This window comes from Melanotaenia boesemani, chromosome 23 (assembly GCF_017639745.1).
Source record: "Melanotaenia boesemani isolate fMelBoe1 chromosome 23, fMelBoe1.pri, whole genome shotgun sequence".
NCBI lineage: Eukaryota > Metazoa > Chordata > Actinopteri > Atheriniformes > Melanotaeniidae > Melanotaenia > Melanotaenia boesemani.
The window spans coordinates 16,355,594-16,374,477 of NC_055704.1; the positions used below are offsets into that span (position 1 = coordinate 16,355,594).

The following is an 18,884-nucleotide window of genomic DNA, read 5'->3' on the forward strand; positions in this document are numbered from 1 at the left end:
CATGAGAAAGAAAAGGCACTAACAACTTTATTGCACACAGTCATGGCTCTTTCGATCCTCTTGTCTTTAACAGTTCCCTCTGAGGATAAATAAGAAAACCAAATGCAAAGACAGATGATTATGTTAAACTGGGTAATAAGTAAGTAATATTGTGTTACAGTTCTCACACATCATTACATACCTAAATGACAGTCAACTTTGTATTATAGTTATGGGATATATTTTATTATACTTAATAGGGAGGGGGGAAAAAAATCACAAGGCCTAATTTAATGAATATGTCTTGTAAAATCAGTCAGGATATTTTTTAAAGTTTAAAATGTTCACTTACTTACCAATAGCTAGATACAGCCAGTGACCAAAACACCGCAAGCAAGTCCACTGTTAAAGTGCTGCAACCTTGAAAACATTAGCTGTATTGTCTGTTGTTATGCACACTTAGATGGATGGATGGTGAGGCTCATGTATGACTCTGAGGTTCGGCAGGACCCAAAGGTCGGTGGTAGTAGCAAAATGTTTAACATCCCTCAGCACATAGCAGTTTGAGAAAAAAATAATAAAAATCTGCCTGCTCATACCTGCAGTCTAGCACTTTCATTAATTTACTGAATCCATCTTTCTCCACGATGGTCCTGGGCATCATAATTTTGGCCAAAAAGTATGACACTGTTGGTTTTATCTGTGCTCCTTTTAGACCACTTCTTGTATGGGCACTTTTGATGATTGTTGTTTCGATGCCCGCAGCAGCAGAAATGCTTGAACTTCCCAGATTTTCATGCTCTTGGTGTAGTCGCTGGAATGCCACTTTTTCAAGTGATGAAAAGGATTTGTTGTATTTCCAGTCATGGTTGGCACCAGCCAGTGACATATTTCACAGCCTGTGCGTCGTCTCTTTTCATGTAGCCAAAACACTTCCAAATTACTTACGTTGTGTGTCCTTTTTTTTTATCCACAATTTCTTCCATTTTTATAACATGGGTTCTCCTTGTGATTTATTAAATCAATCCAAGTTTAGGTAGATTGTATATTGTTGTGTAGTAACTCTGAGTTTTTGATCTTTCGGGGCATATAATGTATATATAATGTCACTTAGCAAAGTCATAGGGCAAGCATTCAGTCTATACATATGTAGATTTTGATTTGAATACATTAAATCAAATGCAAACATTTCCACAAAATATCATGTACAAACTTTGTAATGTACAAACTGCAAGTTATATTTTAATTGTTGCTTTATGCATCAGCTGTTGAGCTTTGGGTCAGCTTTTCCACCATCTGCCACAAGTACAGTGGTAACAAAAGAAAAAGCAGCTAGCGTTCTCTTCTATAATGTTGAGCAATGTTTTTCTCACCTTCAGCTCATCACCACAAACTGTGTGCACTTTTTTACTTCCTCATGGGCAGCAATTAGCTTGAATTAGATACTCTTAATGTTAATGATAGCAGCAGATGGGGAGCCACGTCTTGTATTGAAGATGCCACCCATTCATTCATCCATCCACACCCTACACCAAGCTCTTTGAGCCTACTCCTTTACTCTTCATCCTCTTCTTCTTATTCACCACAAACAATTCTAATGTCCTCCCACTTTTATCAGCTTCACATCCACTTTACAAGAAACATAAACACTGATGCTCTCCTGCATGTATATTCAGCAGCAATTTTAAGAGGCCTCAGTTACTAGATATTACACAACACACACAACACAGCTGCCCTATCTGTGAATGTCAGTGAGGACCGGTGGGGCATCATTAATGCATACGTCATGATTTAGTCATCTGCTGACTAACTTCTATTTATGTCTTCCCACTGACATACAATCATACACAAACATGCATACACATAATTACAGAATAAATTGTATGCAAAATACAGAAGCAAAACCTGGACAATAAAAATCAGACATGGTTTCCTATCAGTAAGCTGCAACTCCTGTGCTCATGCTGCATTGTGAGTCACATGTGCTTTTCTGTACCAAGACATAAACCTGAATATGAGGCTGCTTGTGGAGACTGGTGACAGCCTTGCATATTCCTCACCACACACATGGCATATATAGTAGCTGAAGGATATTTCATATACATGACACATGAGATACAGAGTCTATACTGTATTATGGAATAGAAATACTGTGACCTCTGAGTATTTGAGGATTAATAGATCCAGTGCGCATTCTTAAAGTGCATGTCCTACTGATGACTGTTGGGCTGTTTTTTTCAGTGTTTGCATATTCATAATCAATCATGAACACATGTACCAACATTTCCTGCAAAGACTGGGCCTGTAAGCTGTGTCCTACATTGTACATTTCATATCTTGCTCAGGCTGTCAGTCAATATAGCTCACAGCAGCTTAGGCTGGACAATAAGCAGGATGTGACAGGTATTTCTTGCTTGTTTCACTGGCTACTTTAAACTTGGTGACAGCTAGTCAAATGGCTGGACAGCTATGCGCACTCATCTGTGTCTGTCCATGTGCGTGTATATACATGCGTATTTAAGCAGCTTATACTGTCAAGGAGTCACATAGCTGGCAATACTACTGTGTAAATATTGTAAATATTATGAATATGAATAGATGTGAGTTTAGGACATCCCTACACAGCCAGGCATATAACCTCAAATTGCCCAAATCCATTGAAGGTTAAGGCTGATTCTCCCAAACAAAAATTACATAAATGCCTTGTTATCTGCAGACCCAAGGGAGAGTCACCCATAAAAACAAAACAATTCACTCCCCAGCTTCCCTCTAGTTAACAATAAACAAATGGCTCCTTGTCTAAGGCTTTTCAAGGTTGAACCCAAACTGCAGTCACTCCTGTAAGGCTTGAAAATAACTCCTTGCTGTGCACAGTCCAGTGAGCATGTCCAACCTTTCTGTCTGGTATTTCTGCAAAAACATCAATGCTAACAAAGAGACACATCCCGCGGGGCATTTGACTAAGCCTAGTCAATCTGACTCAGCCCCATAACCTCATAAAGAGCTATTCTGGAAAAATGTCAAGCAGCAGTTTATGTGGGCACGCATTGGTCAAAATATGTAAGAGGTGGTTTCTGTCAAACAGAGGAAAAATGTTGTCGAGGATGGCACCACTGACCTCTTCTCTACCTTTACTTGAAAATGCATCTGAGTTTGAGCAGCAAGACAGATTAGACGTAAGCTGCGTCCTTCTTCAACCTACAGAAAGTCACCCATCGACCATTGTTTGATGTGCTTTTGTGTAAAAATAACTTCCTTGCATGGTTGTTTTCCCGCTGCTTGACTCCTTTTTACTTTAGCTTGTCTTTTTTTTTTTTCCTCGCCCTTTTCTTGTCTCTCACTTGTCTCCACTCCTCCCTGTCCGACTCAATGCATTTATCTTAGTCTGACCCTGCTTTAAGGAGAACACAGTTATGCCTGTCAATAAAAGAAAGAAAAGAAAAAACAACACAATATGGACTTGTCCATAGCCAGCCGCAGAGTAACATATGAAGATTGATAGATTTATAGCTTATGGCTGACAGAGAGCTGTTCTATGAGGTTACTTTTAGTAGCAATGCAGAACAAGCATCGCTGCACAAGTTTATTCTTTTAATGGTTGTCCTAATAATAGAAATATGAAGTGAGCACTTGATTTCAATCTCAGAAATTGCTGTGCATGAAGAACATATAGTATGCTTCTTTTTTTTTTTTTAAAGGTTTGTTATTTTATTATCTATGTCTCCAAGTGGAAGTTTTAAGACTTTAAAGAAACAAGACCCTTGAACTTTAATGTCTCTTTAAAAGCTCATTTTGACTTGATTGGTCAGTAATGGTGGACTGAAAAACACCTGCTTACTTTTTTGTTTGAAGTGGGCTAAATCTTACTTTAAACGCCCAAAGTGAACATAATTAAACTTGTAAACTTGTTTTCTCATGGCTGTTTATGCAGCTGGAAGAAAATATATCCTTGATATATCAAGTTGTTTGAGTCCATGAGAAATAAGACACTGGTCAATTATTAAAGCAGATTAACAGAACTTTACTCTCTTCAGAAATGGTGATTTACGTCCGGCCAAAGTAGAGGATACAAACAAGAGAAATGTGGTTCCTGCAAATCTATTATAAAGTAGGACATAAAAACACGTATATGTTGTTCAGGAGTTTACCTAAAATTGATATTTTTTTTGTAATTTAAATGATTTGGGCATGCAGTTTTTTTTATTTATTTTTTTTTTTTATTTTAACAAGCTTATAACTTCCAGTAGTTATCTCACCCACCATATAGTGCAATACAAAATAATTTATTTATTAGATAAGCCCCTTAAGATGCATCATCCTATTTTCAAGGGGTTCAAACATTCATTCAAGAAATAAGGGCCAAATGTTGCTTACTAGTCAGTGGTATTTTCTCCACCACAGAGAATGCCCTCTCGTCTATGCCAGAGCAGCAGCATCTTAAACATTTATTATTACAATCCCTTCTGGAACCATGTTTGAGTTTAGTTACTCAGCCTGAGCTGTAAATATGATGGTCCTATATTAAGCAGCTTGTAAATGCAAGTTTACACATCAGCGGGGCTTTTGCTGCTTTAAAAACAAATGTTTATTTTAATGCATTTGACTGCTTGAGTAACATTAACTTTATTGTTAATATATTGAAATTTGTATGGCATTGGTGGAGCTTCAGTTTCCCTCCTGCAAGTGCATGTGGATACTGTACAACCAAACTGCACTGTAGGTTTTATTTAGCATTAGCACTGCTTTATTGTCCATGTTCTCCAGTTTGTTGCAGGTTTTCTGGTGGGGTTGAGGTTATTATAAATGCATAATTAAATAGCTTTAGAAATGTATTAGCAGCTATTTGGTCTTATCGCTTACTGGGTTTTCTATGTAGCAAACACCAGCTTACTTAAGTGTAACTATTTTTTTTTTATGCAACTTGTGTATCTTCAGCTAACTGTTGTGGGCTTCAGGTCAGAGGAGTCTAAGATTTTTGAGTTTAGAAGCAAAGTACTAAAAATATAAACCCATCAAGGCGTGCATATTTGTACTGCGCTGCTCATCAAAAGTGTTTTTCTAATGAATTGTTAATAACTACAGTAGATATCACTCATGTTAAAGAATTCTACACACTTCAAAGGCAGTTTTGATAGTAAATAACATTGTGTAATCAGCGTGTACTCTGATAAGCTTGAGAGGTTTATTGATTGTACTTATGTAGAGGCTTCAGCAAACAACTAAGGATCAAAGGATAAAATGAGCCAAAGTTGTGATTTTGACCAACTGAATTAAAGTAGCGATTGTACTTTTCAACGTTGTCCATACTGGAAAGAAAAAAAAAAACATCATAAAGAAATACTTTTGTAAAGCAAATAGAGGTCAATCCCCCCCACAATGATGTTAACTAATGACTGTATATTCTGTTACACACATACCACATTCAAGAGCATAATTTGCTTCTTTTGCAAGACACTCTTTTTTGGCTATGATATGTAGCCATCTCCTATACCTCCTTCTCACTAAAAGGCTTACGGCTGTCTCTCCAGAGAGGAAAATGCTCTCTGTTGTGCCCTCCACCATTTTAGACTGGCAGATAAAACACCACAAAAAGCTATCTTCCTCTGCATGCGCCAACACAGGGCGCTCGGCAAGAAGGAGGCAGAGAGAGTGCGCCGTTAGAGGAGAAAAGCAAAATCACCCCAGGTTATCTGGCAGCTTTTGTGACAGCCTGATAAGCTGAGCTGCTCAAAGCACAGAGACGGGAGCAGCGTGAGAGAAGAAAGACAGCTGAAGATGTTTGAGCACGTTCGACGTAAAGCATCATAAAGCGCTGAGTGTCTTTCACTTGGTATCAAGCAAAGGCTCTCATTAAGCTCTTTAGGGCCCGTTGAGTTCATAAAAAAGTACATTCCTTTAAAAAGTAGCTTTTCGTTCACTGTTTTGTAATTTCACAACACCCTTGAGCAAGAGAAAAAAAACTCAAGAGACTTCTTTTGATGGCCGTGTTGTTTACATATATTCAAAAGATTGAAGCTTTGATTTATTACACAGCTAATGACTAAAAACATCATTGGTCGAGAGGAATTGTGGAACAGAGCAGGGGGCATTTCCTTTGCAGCAGTACTTGATGCAATCATTTTCACATATTGCACAAAACATCTGATTAAAATGTTGCAAACCAACTGATAATCCTCACTGTTTCATTAGGTTGATCCTTACCTGAGTGGCTGGGATGCTAACAGGGTGCTACGGCACCTTGCGAGTAAAAAAATATAACTGTAATAAAGATTTTTATTTTTTTACTGCAGTGGGACAGAAGGGGAATTCAGAGATTTGAGGACACATCTCACTGCAACCTCTACTGGTGAAGAAGGAATATTTTAATATTTGCTAATGCATGAGATCGTGTGTGTGTATGTACATGCATATTTAAAAGCCTTTGTACCACGTGGGAGGAGGGAACTCTTGCGTGCATACTATGCATTGAGATGAGGGTTGTGTTTTTTATCTTCACATAAACGTCTTCTACAAAAGGGCCAGTTTGCGATCAGCAATCCCTGTCTCCCTGTAAGCTTCCAGAGGTTTAAGGCATTTAAACTCCTGGTGACAGGATGTTTTTGGAAGAAAAAAAAAAACTCCTTTGATTGGGGTTTGTAAGTTAACCCCCCCCGCCACCACCACTTCCTATCTGATTCTGTCACTTTGTGGATCCAGCTCAGCCTGGGTCTGATGGGACTTCCTAATGCCCCTTACATTACCAAGCAGCCCCCCTCCAGTGGATATGGGTCGGTACCGGCCTTGGTAATTGATCCCTCTGGGCCCTCCAGACACATCTAGCAGTGGGTTGAACAGAATCACTACTAAGAAGGCAGCTGCTTGGCCAGACAGGGAGAGAGGAAGGGAGAAATAAAGAGGAACCCTGTTGCTGCCTCCTTCTACGGGGAGCCAAGTCAGCACATTGCCTCAGCATGAAACATACAAAGTCCTCCATTTTGGGAAGCTGGGAATGCTGTGGGGATTGTTAGCAGAGAGAGAAGCAAAGGGAAGTGACACGGAGAAGACTGTCTTTTTAAGTTCTTATCAACGGCCCAAGAGCTTGTGGGATTGATCTGCTAAGTGAGCAGTGTTACTTAAACTCAGAGCCTCTGCTAGCCAGTGACACGGAGTCCCCTGCTTGCATTTCAGCCTGAATGTCAACACTGATCAGCTCCAGAGCTTCAGCCATTTGAGTGTGGCTGAACAAGCAAGTGATTTCATAAAACTGAGACTGATAACTAGTCCTCTTCTAGTTACATTTCTGCTAGTTTATTATGTTATGTTTTACTTTTATTGTAAAACATCTGCTTTATTCTCAACTTCCAAAAAAGAATTTATTTTAAAAATATATAACACAAATAAATTTCTGTTGTAGTGAAAGCAGTTTTTAGTAAAGAGATGTGATGTTCACCATCTAATTTTTCAGATCCTTGAAAATTTATTTATGAAAAGTGGTAGAAGAGATGATGATTCTAATCTTAATCAAAGCAGCAAATGTTTCCTCACAACTTAAAACAAAATTAACATCTTGTCTGATGTTAGTATGAAAGAAAATGTATGCATTAGGCTACACTGATGTTTGGTCCTAACCTGCTGTTCCAGCTTTGAACATTTCCAACATTTAGATGTGCAAGCTTCCCAAGATGGAGAAAAGTAGAGCTCTTATCTTTGACCTCCTTGTGATCAGTGATAGGTCAAGAATATACTTGCTTTTAATTAAAATGTTAGGAATTAGAACATCATGCTACACATGTATAATGTGGTAGTGATGCAATATCAATACCACATCTGTTGCTTTGGTAATAACATCAGCCGATACCTGCCCCATTTATTATCCATCCATCCATTGTCTATACCCACTTATTCAAATGCAGGGTTGCAGGCTAAATCCTACCCATTTACTGGGAAGCATGAGGCAGGACACACCCAGGACAGGCCACCAGTCTCCTTTATCATCTCCAAGTTTATTTTCAACAATCACAAATCCAACATTTCAGTATGACCTGAGTATGGTGGTGTGCTTCCCACGGGGGGGATTTCTGGTATCAGGTGCAGTGCACCAGCAAGTATGTGGACAATTACAGCAGCAACTGATCCAGCTGCTTACACAAGGTTAGAGAGCAAGTATATTCTGTGCTTATTCTTTTTAATAAGACAGCACCATTAGATGACATTTCTTGTTGCATGTTTTGTTGATGAAGCCTTTGCGCCAATCACTTCTGCAGAGGGTTAACTATCAGCATGCACCAACCCCCTGTGCATTAAAAACGAAAGCAAACTCATTTTGTAACTAGTTGTTGAGATATTTTAATTTCGAGTAAAGTTGCAAACAGATTCACTATTTGCAGAATTAGAGAAGATAACACTTAAATTGCCCATAAAACTGTAAAAGTGATAGTTGCCATTGCAAATGTAAGATTTATGATAAAAAAAAAAAAACACTTCTCCAAAAGTCTACTCTGATAAATTAATAACTTTTAAATAAGATTTGAAATTAGTCCATGTTCCCACATTTAAGATAAGTCAACGTTTTAAATCATTTTTCCAGGAATTAACACTATTATTACCTTAAAAATGAATGACTTTCTTCTTCTTTGTTGGGCCTGACAACATTATGCAAAGCAGATAAAAACACTTGCACATCAAAAATAATTTCATAAGGACTTTAAATAATGCATGATCATAAAGGCTGTTCAATTAAAAGATGAATGGTGTGAGGAAATTGCAAATGCCTTTAAAAACAGGGAACTGTTAATATTTAATGAGTTATTTTCATGGCTTAGCAAGTCAATGGCAATTAAAACAAATCAGAGAAACAGAAGGCTTCTCACTGTTATGTTTACATGACCTTTTACTCCCATGCCCATTATTTAAGTCAGAACTAATCCCCTTTGACTAACACAAACAGCTAACAGATCCAAACAAGCATGAAAAGGCCGATAACAAGACCGACATGATAATGGTGGTGTTGGTAGCGATGTGATTGTGTCTTAATCTGGAAACAGAAATCGTTGGGTTTAATAACTATAGCTCCTTCCCCTCTCCCTCTCTCCCCTCAGGCTCTATGACGCGACAAGAGTCCCCCTCGACACTCTTGCACTATGGAGAGCACTGATGACCCCTTGACAGACAGCCAAAATCCACCTACCAACACCACCACCATCACAGCAGCTCCAACCATTCCCTGGTTCCACAAAGGCAGGAAGCAACACAAGCAGCTACAGAGCACAAGGGCTTCATGGAGGCAGCGAGGTACAACAGCAAGCACCTGAATCCAGACCTCCTTCCAAAGAATTAGTTAAATAATTTAGGCCTTATGAAGGAGATCAGCCCTGCTTTTTAATCTGAATGTGAAGACCATCTCCTAGCTTTAGCAGAAGATGCAACAGGAAGTTTGCACACGCCACATGCTCGAGTGATAGCTTTGTTTAGCTTACTCATTTTTCTATAACCCAATAATTTCCTGTGTCTGTTTAAGTGCAAAAATTTCCATCAAAACACATGAAACCCATCCGTTTATTTTCATCTTGCCTTTTGCTCCGCTTTATTGGCATAGCTTGTATTTTGTCTTTAAAGTACTGTGTCAGATGGCGTCTGTGCACACAAATAAAACAAGGCGCCAGACAGGCTCCAGTATTAATACATGTGACTGGGAAATAGAGAGTAGCCATGTAGTAAATTTAACGTACAGCGTAATAAAAAGGATGAGGCCAAAGTCATAAAGATGCCCACTCTTATAGAGGTTTTGAAAACCAAGCTCTTCTGTTGGTCAATACTGTCAGCATTTATGGACCATGTTATAATTTGCTTTTGAGGAAAGATCTGATCCTGCTGCTTTTCAGTCCAGACAGTAAGCTTTTAGTTTATCTAAGGCTATAAATAGACACAGGGCTGAATGCATGTTGTGAACATGGATCGCTGCAGAGTACGTAAAAAAGAAAAACTCCATTTAGCCACAGAAAAGGCCATCTGCACCCGTTTGTTCCATTAAAAGGGTATAAAAGAAGTTGCGTGCAGTCATATGAGCTCATATACTGAGATGCAGCACAATCAGTTTGAGCAAATTAAATCTTTACATTAGTGTTTAGAGGGAATTGTTTTTGTAACATCTTAGGTAAGTTTGTACCTGGAACAAATCAGTGACATTTTGTTATTACTGCCTGGTGCCACCACAGGTAAATCTAACCTAATGTTCCCTTTTGAGCATAGAGTTGTGATTGTGTTGTAGGATGCAGATAGTGAAATGTGTTTACTTTGATGTTCTGTGGAAATGCAGTATGAAAGGGTTGATAATGACATAACACCCCAGATAGCTTTGAACTCCCTCCTAATGTGGAATAGGGACTAGTGTCTAGAGGCCCCTTCATACATGTTCATGTATTTTGATCTCAGCGTCTGCTTCAGGCATTATCCAACTTCACAGCATTTAATGAGCAATTTCCCATCCCTCATTAACCTGTGGATTGTTCCTAACCTACCAGCTCACTTATGAATATTCATCCAGAAAGCTATTGTGCAGCTTGCGCGCTCCAGAATAAAATAAAGCGAGCTCGGCTGCTGAAGACTTAAAACAAAACAACAAGGGATGGAACAAATAAAGTGGGGTGTGATGCAAAAAGCGGCGACACTTAAGAAAGATGTTCCATCAGCTGATGCTTTAGCAAAACCTCCCATGAATGTACAAAGTAATTTCATCCTACATCAAGTAATTAATTTCATACTTGTGATATCTTGCATTATTCACATTTAACAAGGATAAAGACTTTAGAGAGGCAATGTTGCCTCGTAGTCTTTCATGTATGCCCATTCACACATTCACTATGGGTCACAGCTATGTGACAGGAAGTTCAGGGAGAGTTCACACAGAGTAAATGTCAAGCTGGGATCACGTGTTTGTCTGCATTCGCTTTCACTCCTTTAACTCCCAGCTGCAGGGGGGGGGGCTCCATATGTTGGGAGACCGTGGTTTTCTTTTGCTTGGAAAGATGTGTCTGCATGCACTCTCACTTGAAGAGGCACAACAAATGTGGATCAAGGACAACAGAGATGTGTGTTCTCATTTATCCATCAAAGCTTTGGGGCTTGGTCTAAAGACAGGAAGCAAGATGTTACAATCTTGAAATCAAATGTTTTCCTCATCCTCAGTCGAATGCCCCTGGGTACTTATCAATATCTATTGAGTGAATTGCCTGCTTGCTCATAACGAGAAGCCTGCCCAAATTATATTACACATTAACACAGATGGATTTTGTCTGTGACTTTCCCCTTCTGTTACTTCGACACCTCCAGCCGTCTCATGCAACACCCTCGTTCTCTTTTTGCTGGAGAAATTGGCAAATTTACCTTTTTTTTTTTTAAGAGCTGTACCAGGTTTTGAAATTATGAATGCTGTCATTATTTATTTAACAACAAAATGAGCTAAAATGCAGACATTCCAGGATTCAACAGCTACAGAGGATGACCTTTAGCAGCATTTTGGAGGGATTTTGGCCAACTCTTCCTTACAATGTACAATATACTATACATTACAGTTGCTTTTTTAACATTCCAGCTGATATAGGGCAAGAGGGAGGCCAAACCCTGGACATTTTATCAGTCCAGCACCGGCTGAATGCAGAGAGACAGACAATAAAGCCCACCTACACTCACTTTAGACCTAACATCCAAGTCTTAGCACTGTGGGGGAAACCAGAACACCTGGAATAAACTATTCATGCGTGGTTCGAGAACAAGCAATCTCTACAAAGAAAGGCCCCAGTGGACAGCAGGTGTGAAACAAGAACCTTCTATCTTTGAGGCAACGGTAGCAACCACTGCATCACCATATCCTCCCTGCAACTCACAGTTAAAGAAAAAAAATTAAAAACGCTCCATTCCTTGTAAATCTACATGCTTGCTACGCCTTACAGAATTAATGAGCAATGTTTATACTTCCAGAGGGTGGATTTACATGTCTTTTATTTTTTTCCTACAGTTTGCTTTATTTAGGCTTTGTAACACACAGCATTTTACATTTTCCACAACACTGCTCTCCTCTGGAAGAAGAATGTGAAATATTGGCTTACTGCTATAAAAATATAGTAATTTGGTAACATCCTGATAAACCCCAGGTAATAATAACCTTGGGTGTGTAAGTTTTATCCATAAAGTAAGTTGATTTCATTTTCATCTGATGCCTGTTCCCTTTTTTTTTTTTAATAGAAGACCTGCATTTTCCCCAAGATGAGATTTGTACGTGAGATTAATGGGGAGCCATTTACCACAGTGTGGGTGTGCAGGGGAAAAAAAGCAAAGGAGCATTAGGAGAATGTTAGAAATTTAATGTGGTCGACAGACTGTTTAGCAACTTGCTTAAAACAGGACTGACTCTGTGCTTCACGTCGACTCAAATTTGCATGCATTGTGTTTTAGTCCACAATATAGAGAATGTCCTCTTCCATTTTATCCATGGCTTCCTGTTGATTTGGTGCCATTTTAATCTTACTGTGCCCACTAGGAGGCACTGGCAAAGAAACACCTGTCATGCAGTTTGCACAGTCATGGCTTTGTTCTACCTTTGGCTCATTTGATGACCAGCTCCAACGAACCACAACATTATCTCTATTAAACCCAGAGCGCACCAAGATGGTTTATATGCCCAGAGTATTAGACATTGTCATCTGTGATACATGCTTGTACTTTAAATAACACCTGCACCTTTCATGGCAAATTGCATTCTATGAAATCATCCAGGCTTCATTATTATGAATTAAGCTTCAGCAGGCAAAGCAGCCTTTTTTGGAAGGCACTGCCACCTCCATCAGGTTGGCTGTGTGACTGGCAGGGTCCAGATGGTGAGGAGGCTACAAGAGTAGTCATTGTGTAGTAGATCATGTTTTCCAAACTTTTTGTTTTGTGAGTCTGCCTTTGGAATAAGGTTATGCATATTGAAGATTTATAAATGTCTGATTTGCAAAAGACTGCAGGGTACTGTAATTATTCTCATTTAATAAGCAATACCTATTTATACTAAATTCACTAAACATATGCTAAAAGTTTTTTTTTTTTTTTTTTAGTTTTGCATTTATAAAAAGATCCACATTTGCTTTGGAATCCTATTTAATAGGCCTCATTCATACTCATAGATTCTTCTGCATCCTTTAAGCGCATATTTTGGTCTGTTTTCAGAGGGCATGCTGCATAGCTAGACATAGAAATTTATCAAGAAAAATATCAATTATCAGGCTTGCAGATTTGATTTGAAAACTTGAGCAACAAAAATCTGAACTTATGTCAAAAGTTTCTGTTGCAGAGACATGTCAAACACATACGTGACGTGAATTTGAAGTTACAGAATAAGACTGGTTGACCTATCACTGACCCCTCCCCCTGTTAATATTCAGAATAGTAGAAGTTCAGATGCAAAACAGTTTGGATGGTAAGAAACTCAGCAAGTTTAAAGATAATGTGCAAAGACAACTTCCTCTTTATGGGTGCAGAAAAAGCAGATTTGACTTCTGCACCAGGGAAAGTATTAATGCTCGCAGATGTAGCGGTTCTCATACGCTCGTACCAAAATGTTCAGACAGCACCTGCTTGTAGAAGATAACAGGCAACCTCGAACACAGAAGTTTTGGTTTCTTCTCCTCCTGTGTGTAACATTTGTCTTTTCTGTGCTGTGTGGATAAAAAGGACAGACACATCTTTGTCAGCCAGCCTTTCATTCTGATGTCCTGTGACTCTCCTTGTGCATAAGATTTTTAAGAATAAATCCTTCTCATTGAGACTCTTGGTGAAATTATTTCCACTACATTCTGTTGTATTTGTTTATGGTTTTGTCCACACAAAGCTGGTGTTTTGGGAGACAGAAATTGCTGCTCTTCTATAACGTTTCCCAAAGTAAATACCAGCACAAACACCACCATTTCTATTCCGTGTGTACAACCTAAACACATCTTTTTTCATGACTTAATGGAACAATTGCCCCAGATTGTATAATGTTTGAATGAATTTGAAAAAATAAATAAATAAAAGTTCCAGACTAAATAATCATTAAGCTTCAGAAAGTGAAAAAAAAACGAATACTGCAACAGAAAAAAGACTTGGACAAAAGTGGAGATGGACATGGTGATGCATGTCTTTGCAGCTGCGTTATGTTGCCTGGCAACTGATTAACTTTTGGGTGGGTGATTTCGTCTTGACATCCTAACATCTTGTGAAATTTGCTCATCTGAATATAGCCATTTGTTGATTTTGGGAACCTGAAAGTTATGATGGAACCTGGCGATTTAACCATCAACTTCCATGACAAAATCTACAGACTGTTGATGTTTACTCCCACAGAGTCGTCTGCCTGCTCAGGTTCTGGTTATACTGGTGTGAACATGGACTGTATTCCATATATCACCAAGGTCATGAGACTTGAGAACAGAACCAGAACTGTGTCTGTGAGAAATCACCAGCGCTGACCTCCATATTCTTCTTCTGCCTCTATTTTGCTGCTGGTTTGCATCTGCGTATGTTCCATGTCTTCTTCAGTGTTTGGTGTATTTCTGTGGCAGTGTGCAGCAGTGGCCAAAATGCAGACTGAAAAGTTGCAATCCCTAATAAAACCAAGTTCCTCAACCCAATTTAATAGACATGACCGACTCTGTTCAAATGTACGTTGGATACCATGCAGATTGTGGTTATTGGTTATTTAGAATGTTTCTGATTATCTCTTACTCTGAATTTTGATATTTATTCTAGATAGCTAGCCGCCAGTTTTCATGTAAACCAGAATGTGTACTCACTTTCGGAGAACACAATCCGGACCTTTTGGGCCAGTGTGCTGCAGGTTTTCAATCTGTCCCTGCTCCAACCAACTGACTCAAATTAAAAATGGATCTAATATTATTCTGCACAAGAACTCAAATTTTGAATCAACCAACTCCTTGGAAACCTGCAGGCCCAAGAGGTCTGGATTTAGTGATCCCTGTTATAGAGCATGTGAGGTTTTGTTGGTATGTATCTATTTACTCCTCAAACACATAACTGGTGTGTCAAAACATTGTTTGATGACGTAACTTACCACAGCTTGGTATACTGTAACGATCGTTGACCAAAGGGCCAACAAGAGAAAACGTCTCGAACGTCAGTCTCCGGAGACCTCACTCTGATTGGTTTCCCTGTCGATTGAGAGCAGTTTGTTTGCTGCATGCAGCAGCAGATTTTAGAGATGTAATCACCAAGTTGACGCTATAACAGAAAATTAACACATGCAAACTATGAATGATAAGTTGTCAGCTGTGTAGACAAATATGTAGAAAACTGTAAATATTTTCTTGTGACTTCACATTCAGTTAAAGTTTGTGTGAAAATCTTCCACAGGTGACCTGTACAGTGATATTATCTCTACAGCAGAAAATTGACATAAAAGTTAAAATATTTTTGTTGCACAAGTTCTCACATCAAATCTACAAGCATATTTATATTTATACCAATGAAGTGCTACAACCAGTTTTAATTGATTATATGCTAAACAACAACCAGGGCTAACTTACTTGATGATAAGCAGCAGGTTTTGTCTAAAGGTTATTTAAATAAAATAAATGTTACTAGCAAAACCGCTATCTCACTGTCCCTCTAAAATGCTGGAATCTTATTCTTATGTTTGAGTTTTCTGTAGGGATCCAAATAAATAACTTTGGACTTTTGAGAAGTTGGTATATACAGTAGTTTATTTGGACAGAGACAGGCTAAGCTAACTGCTTCACTGGACTCCCAGTTTTTACAGTTGACAGCAAATTAACATATTTCATATAACAGGAGAGAAAATAACCCTTATATGAAAAGAAGCTGTCTCATTAGCACAGCAAAGAGAAAGCCAATGTTTTAAATCCTGAACTGTAAAACCAAAAATCTCCATGTTATTGTAATTTACATCTATATAAAGTGTTAATGTACAGGCAGTATAAACAGCATGCAAATAAGCTGTCATAAAAAAGAGCTTTCATACACAAGTTCACTTCCAGAAACGTCTTCCATGACATGGGTTTCAATGAACGCATGCTAATATGGTTACCTAATGTCTGCTTTCTTATTGTTATTTCACAGGTCTCGTAACACAGCCAGAGAAAGGGAAACAAGACTGGACAAAATCGCTAGAAAACACCTCCTATTTCCTGTGACCGGCCCCTCCAGGTCTCTGACTGCTCCTTCCTGCTGTCTGTTGCTGGGTCAACCCGTGCATCCACCTCCTTGCCACTGCATCTGCCTGCTCTGTGAAACTAGCAGCACCTGCTCATGCCATGGAGGAGAAAGTCCACTTTTAGGAGCTGCTTATTGCATCTAATAAGGGATTTCACCAACTCTCTCTCTAGTGCAGCAGTCAAGAGCATTGCCGGGATCATCACAGACCAAACCCTGTTGCTTCTTGGACCATCTCATGAGGCCATAAACAACTAACTGAGTGCTCTTTGCTGTGAATAGGCCTTCTGCTGGAGTAAAACTCCCATATTTTTATAGACCAAAGAGCAAAAAAACAACAAACGATCACTGCGACAGAGACGACCATCTGGCGAAAACACAGACTATAGATATTTTTCTTGTGTTGTCACCAACCAACGGCTGTCTCCACAAAGACACAGCACACATGTGGACCGATGTAAACCTTTTGCAACTGGTGGCATACCGACCGTACACAATCAAAGGAGTACTTTTAAAGACTTTTTTTTCTCAGACTAAGTCCACCACTGTATTTTGGAACTGGAAATATAGGTACTACATACGTATAACTGTGTATTAAAAAAGAGAAAAAGAAAAAAATATCCAATTTGCATTTTTCAGTAGCTATGGTTTGGACAGCTTACAGGAAGAAATGTTGGACTGATGATGGATGAGGAAGGCAAATCATATTAATGAAATGAAAGATATCCAAACAGAGTAAGAATGCTCTGAAGAAGGACTAAAGAAATGTCATTAAATGTATTTTGAAAGGCCCTAAAAAGTTATATATTTAACAGTTTTATATGTTGTACCTTTGTAGAGAAGCATATTGGACTTAAAATGTGGTCACAATGGCAGTTTAGTAGGATGTGAACAAATGCTGTTGTTCTCATTACTGCTGGCTTGTAGTCTCTGGTTTTCTGTTCACACCTCAGTAGCTGCTTTCTTTTCATGGTCATCTACAAGTCACAGTTTACCAGAACCATTAATGAAAAAAAAGGAAAGTGACAATTTATTGAGGACTGATCTGCAGCCAACTGAACATTGTAAATCTATGGTAGTCAGTGGAAGCCATTGAAATCTGCTAATTTGCTATGATATTGTATTGTACACGGTGTGGAATACTGACTCATTTCCTCTCTATGGGTTTTGATCTCTTAATTTATTTTTGTGCTAGTGTTTGTTTGCACCAATCCAGCCTCTCCCTGGTGCCCAATGGGAACACTGAAGAGAGAGAAAGAGGAATCAGAAGAAACACTGCAGAAGAAGTCATATACATGCATTTTTTTAAACCATAAAATATTTTAAGAATAAATTAAATACATGAAAAGAACCGTGCCCTGGATATTCAGATGACTTTGGTGTTCAAGGTCATCATCTGGGAATTCAATTTATCTTATTCTGTTGTTACGATTCATGGTTGTAAAAAATAAGCGATTTTTTCCCCCAGATATCAGGTGCAAAGTCCTAAAAAAGCCGCTTTCAGATGTGCACTGCTGTACAGTTTGTTACACAATGCTGTTCTATTTAGGCCGATATTAATTTTTAAGGCAAAAGGATCCATTATCAAAACTTCATGAGAACTTTCACAGTTTTGCTGCAGCTTCTTATTTCACACAGCAGTGTTTTAAGGTGACATGAAGGTTTTTCTCAAGGTGATAGCAACTTAAAGTCTTATAATAATGCAAGTAAACACCCAAGTTCTGTAAGCAATATTTTCAACTGCTTCCATGTTTTGCACAACCACGTCACACTATTCCCAATAATATGAAAAGACAAAAAGGAGACTCGTTGGTATCGCTCACTTGATCAACAGTCCAAATACTGCTGTCATGATGTGATGGGTGGTGTTTCTAAGAATGTCAGTATAAATATTAACGTAGTGCTGAAAAATACTGTTTTAACAGAAATGTCTGAAAAGAACTTAAGTGACAAAAAAATACAGAGGTCAATCACAAGTGCTGAGATTTTTCCTTAGCATCATCAGTGATAAACAGGTTTCTACTGGAAAGAAACAAATTATTATATTTATATTTTACCAAAAAGCTGAGCTGCCCATTTAAAATGAGTGTTTTTTTTTTTTCTCATATATAGAAAATAAAATCAAAAAGCTAGCAACAAAAATGTTTGCATTTTCCACAATGGATCCTGTCATTTGTATTCCATAAAGTAACTTAAGCCTAACTACTAACATTTTAGAGTAAAACACTTTTTAAGTCCCAAAATGGGAAATAATTTGACAAGATAACGTTAATAAAAATTATTGCTGACTAAATTTTTTTAAACATCTCTCATAAAATCTACATTGTTTTTTTCTCTTTTGTGCTTTTGTCTCTTTTAGTAAATAAACTGCCCTCAAATTAGTCCAGAAAAGTGGAGAGACTATGTAAGAAACACCCAAAAGAACAATCTGCTATAAATAAATAGTAAATTTAAGCAGATAGTGGCACCTTTTTAAAAGAACAAATAAAATTATTAGCATTAAGACACCTCCACCCCCATTTCTTTTTTTTCTTTTTTTTTGGCCAGCAAATATACAATACAGAGTAGAGAACAGTTTGCAGTTGGATAACATTATTTTCCCAAGATCAGACCCTACATTTAATATAAGTAAATGCTACTTCAAAAACATCTTGTGTCATTTCTAGTGATCATTTTCTGTTATGGTTAAATAAAAGAAAAGGCTGAAGTAAAACTTTAGA

The 18,884-nt window shown here is 38.2% G+C and overlaps 1 protein-coding gene across 2 annotated transcripts in view; it reads left to right on the forward strand.

Annotated features, from left to right (window-relative positions):
* The window catches only part of LOC121634488 (chemokine-like protein TAFA-5), a 168,517-nt gene extending 150,620 nt beyond the window's left edge, over window positions 1-17,897 (forward strand). Inside the window, exons 4-5 of one of the 2 annotated variants that reach the window (XR_006009240.1) lie at window positions 9,057-9,249; window positions 16,072-17,897. Coding sequence is in view for 1 of the 2 variants with exons in the window: in XM_041977161.1 (XP_041833095.1) it covers window positions 16,072-16,080 (9 nt within the window). In the remaining variant the exon portion in view is untranslated. The remainder of the gene's footprint in view (window positions 1-9,056; window positions 9,250-16,071) is intronic. The other variant, XM_041977161.1, reaches the window with a different exon arrangement.
* The last annotated feature ends 987 nt before the right edge of the window (window positions 17,898-18,884 follow it).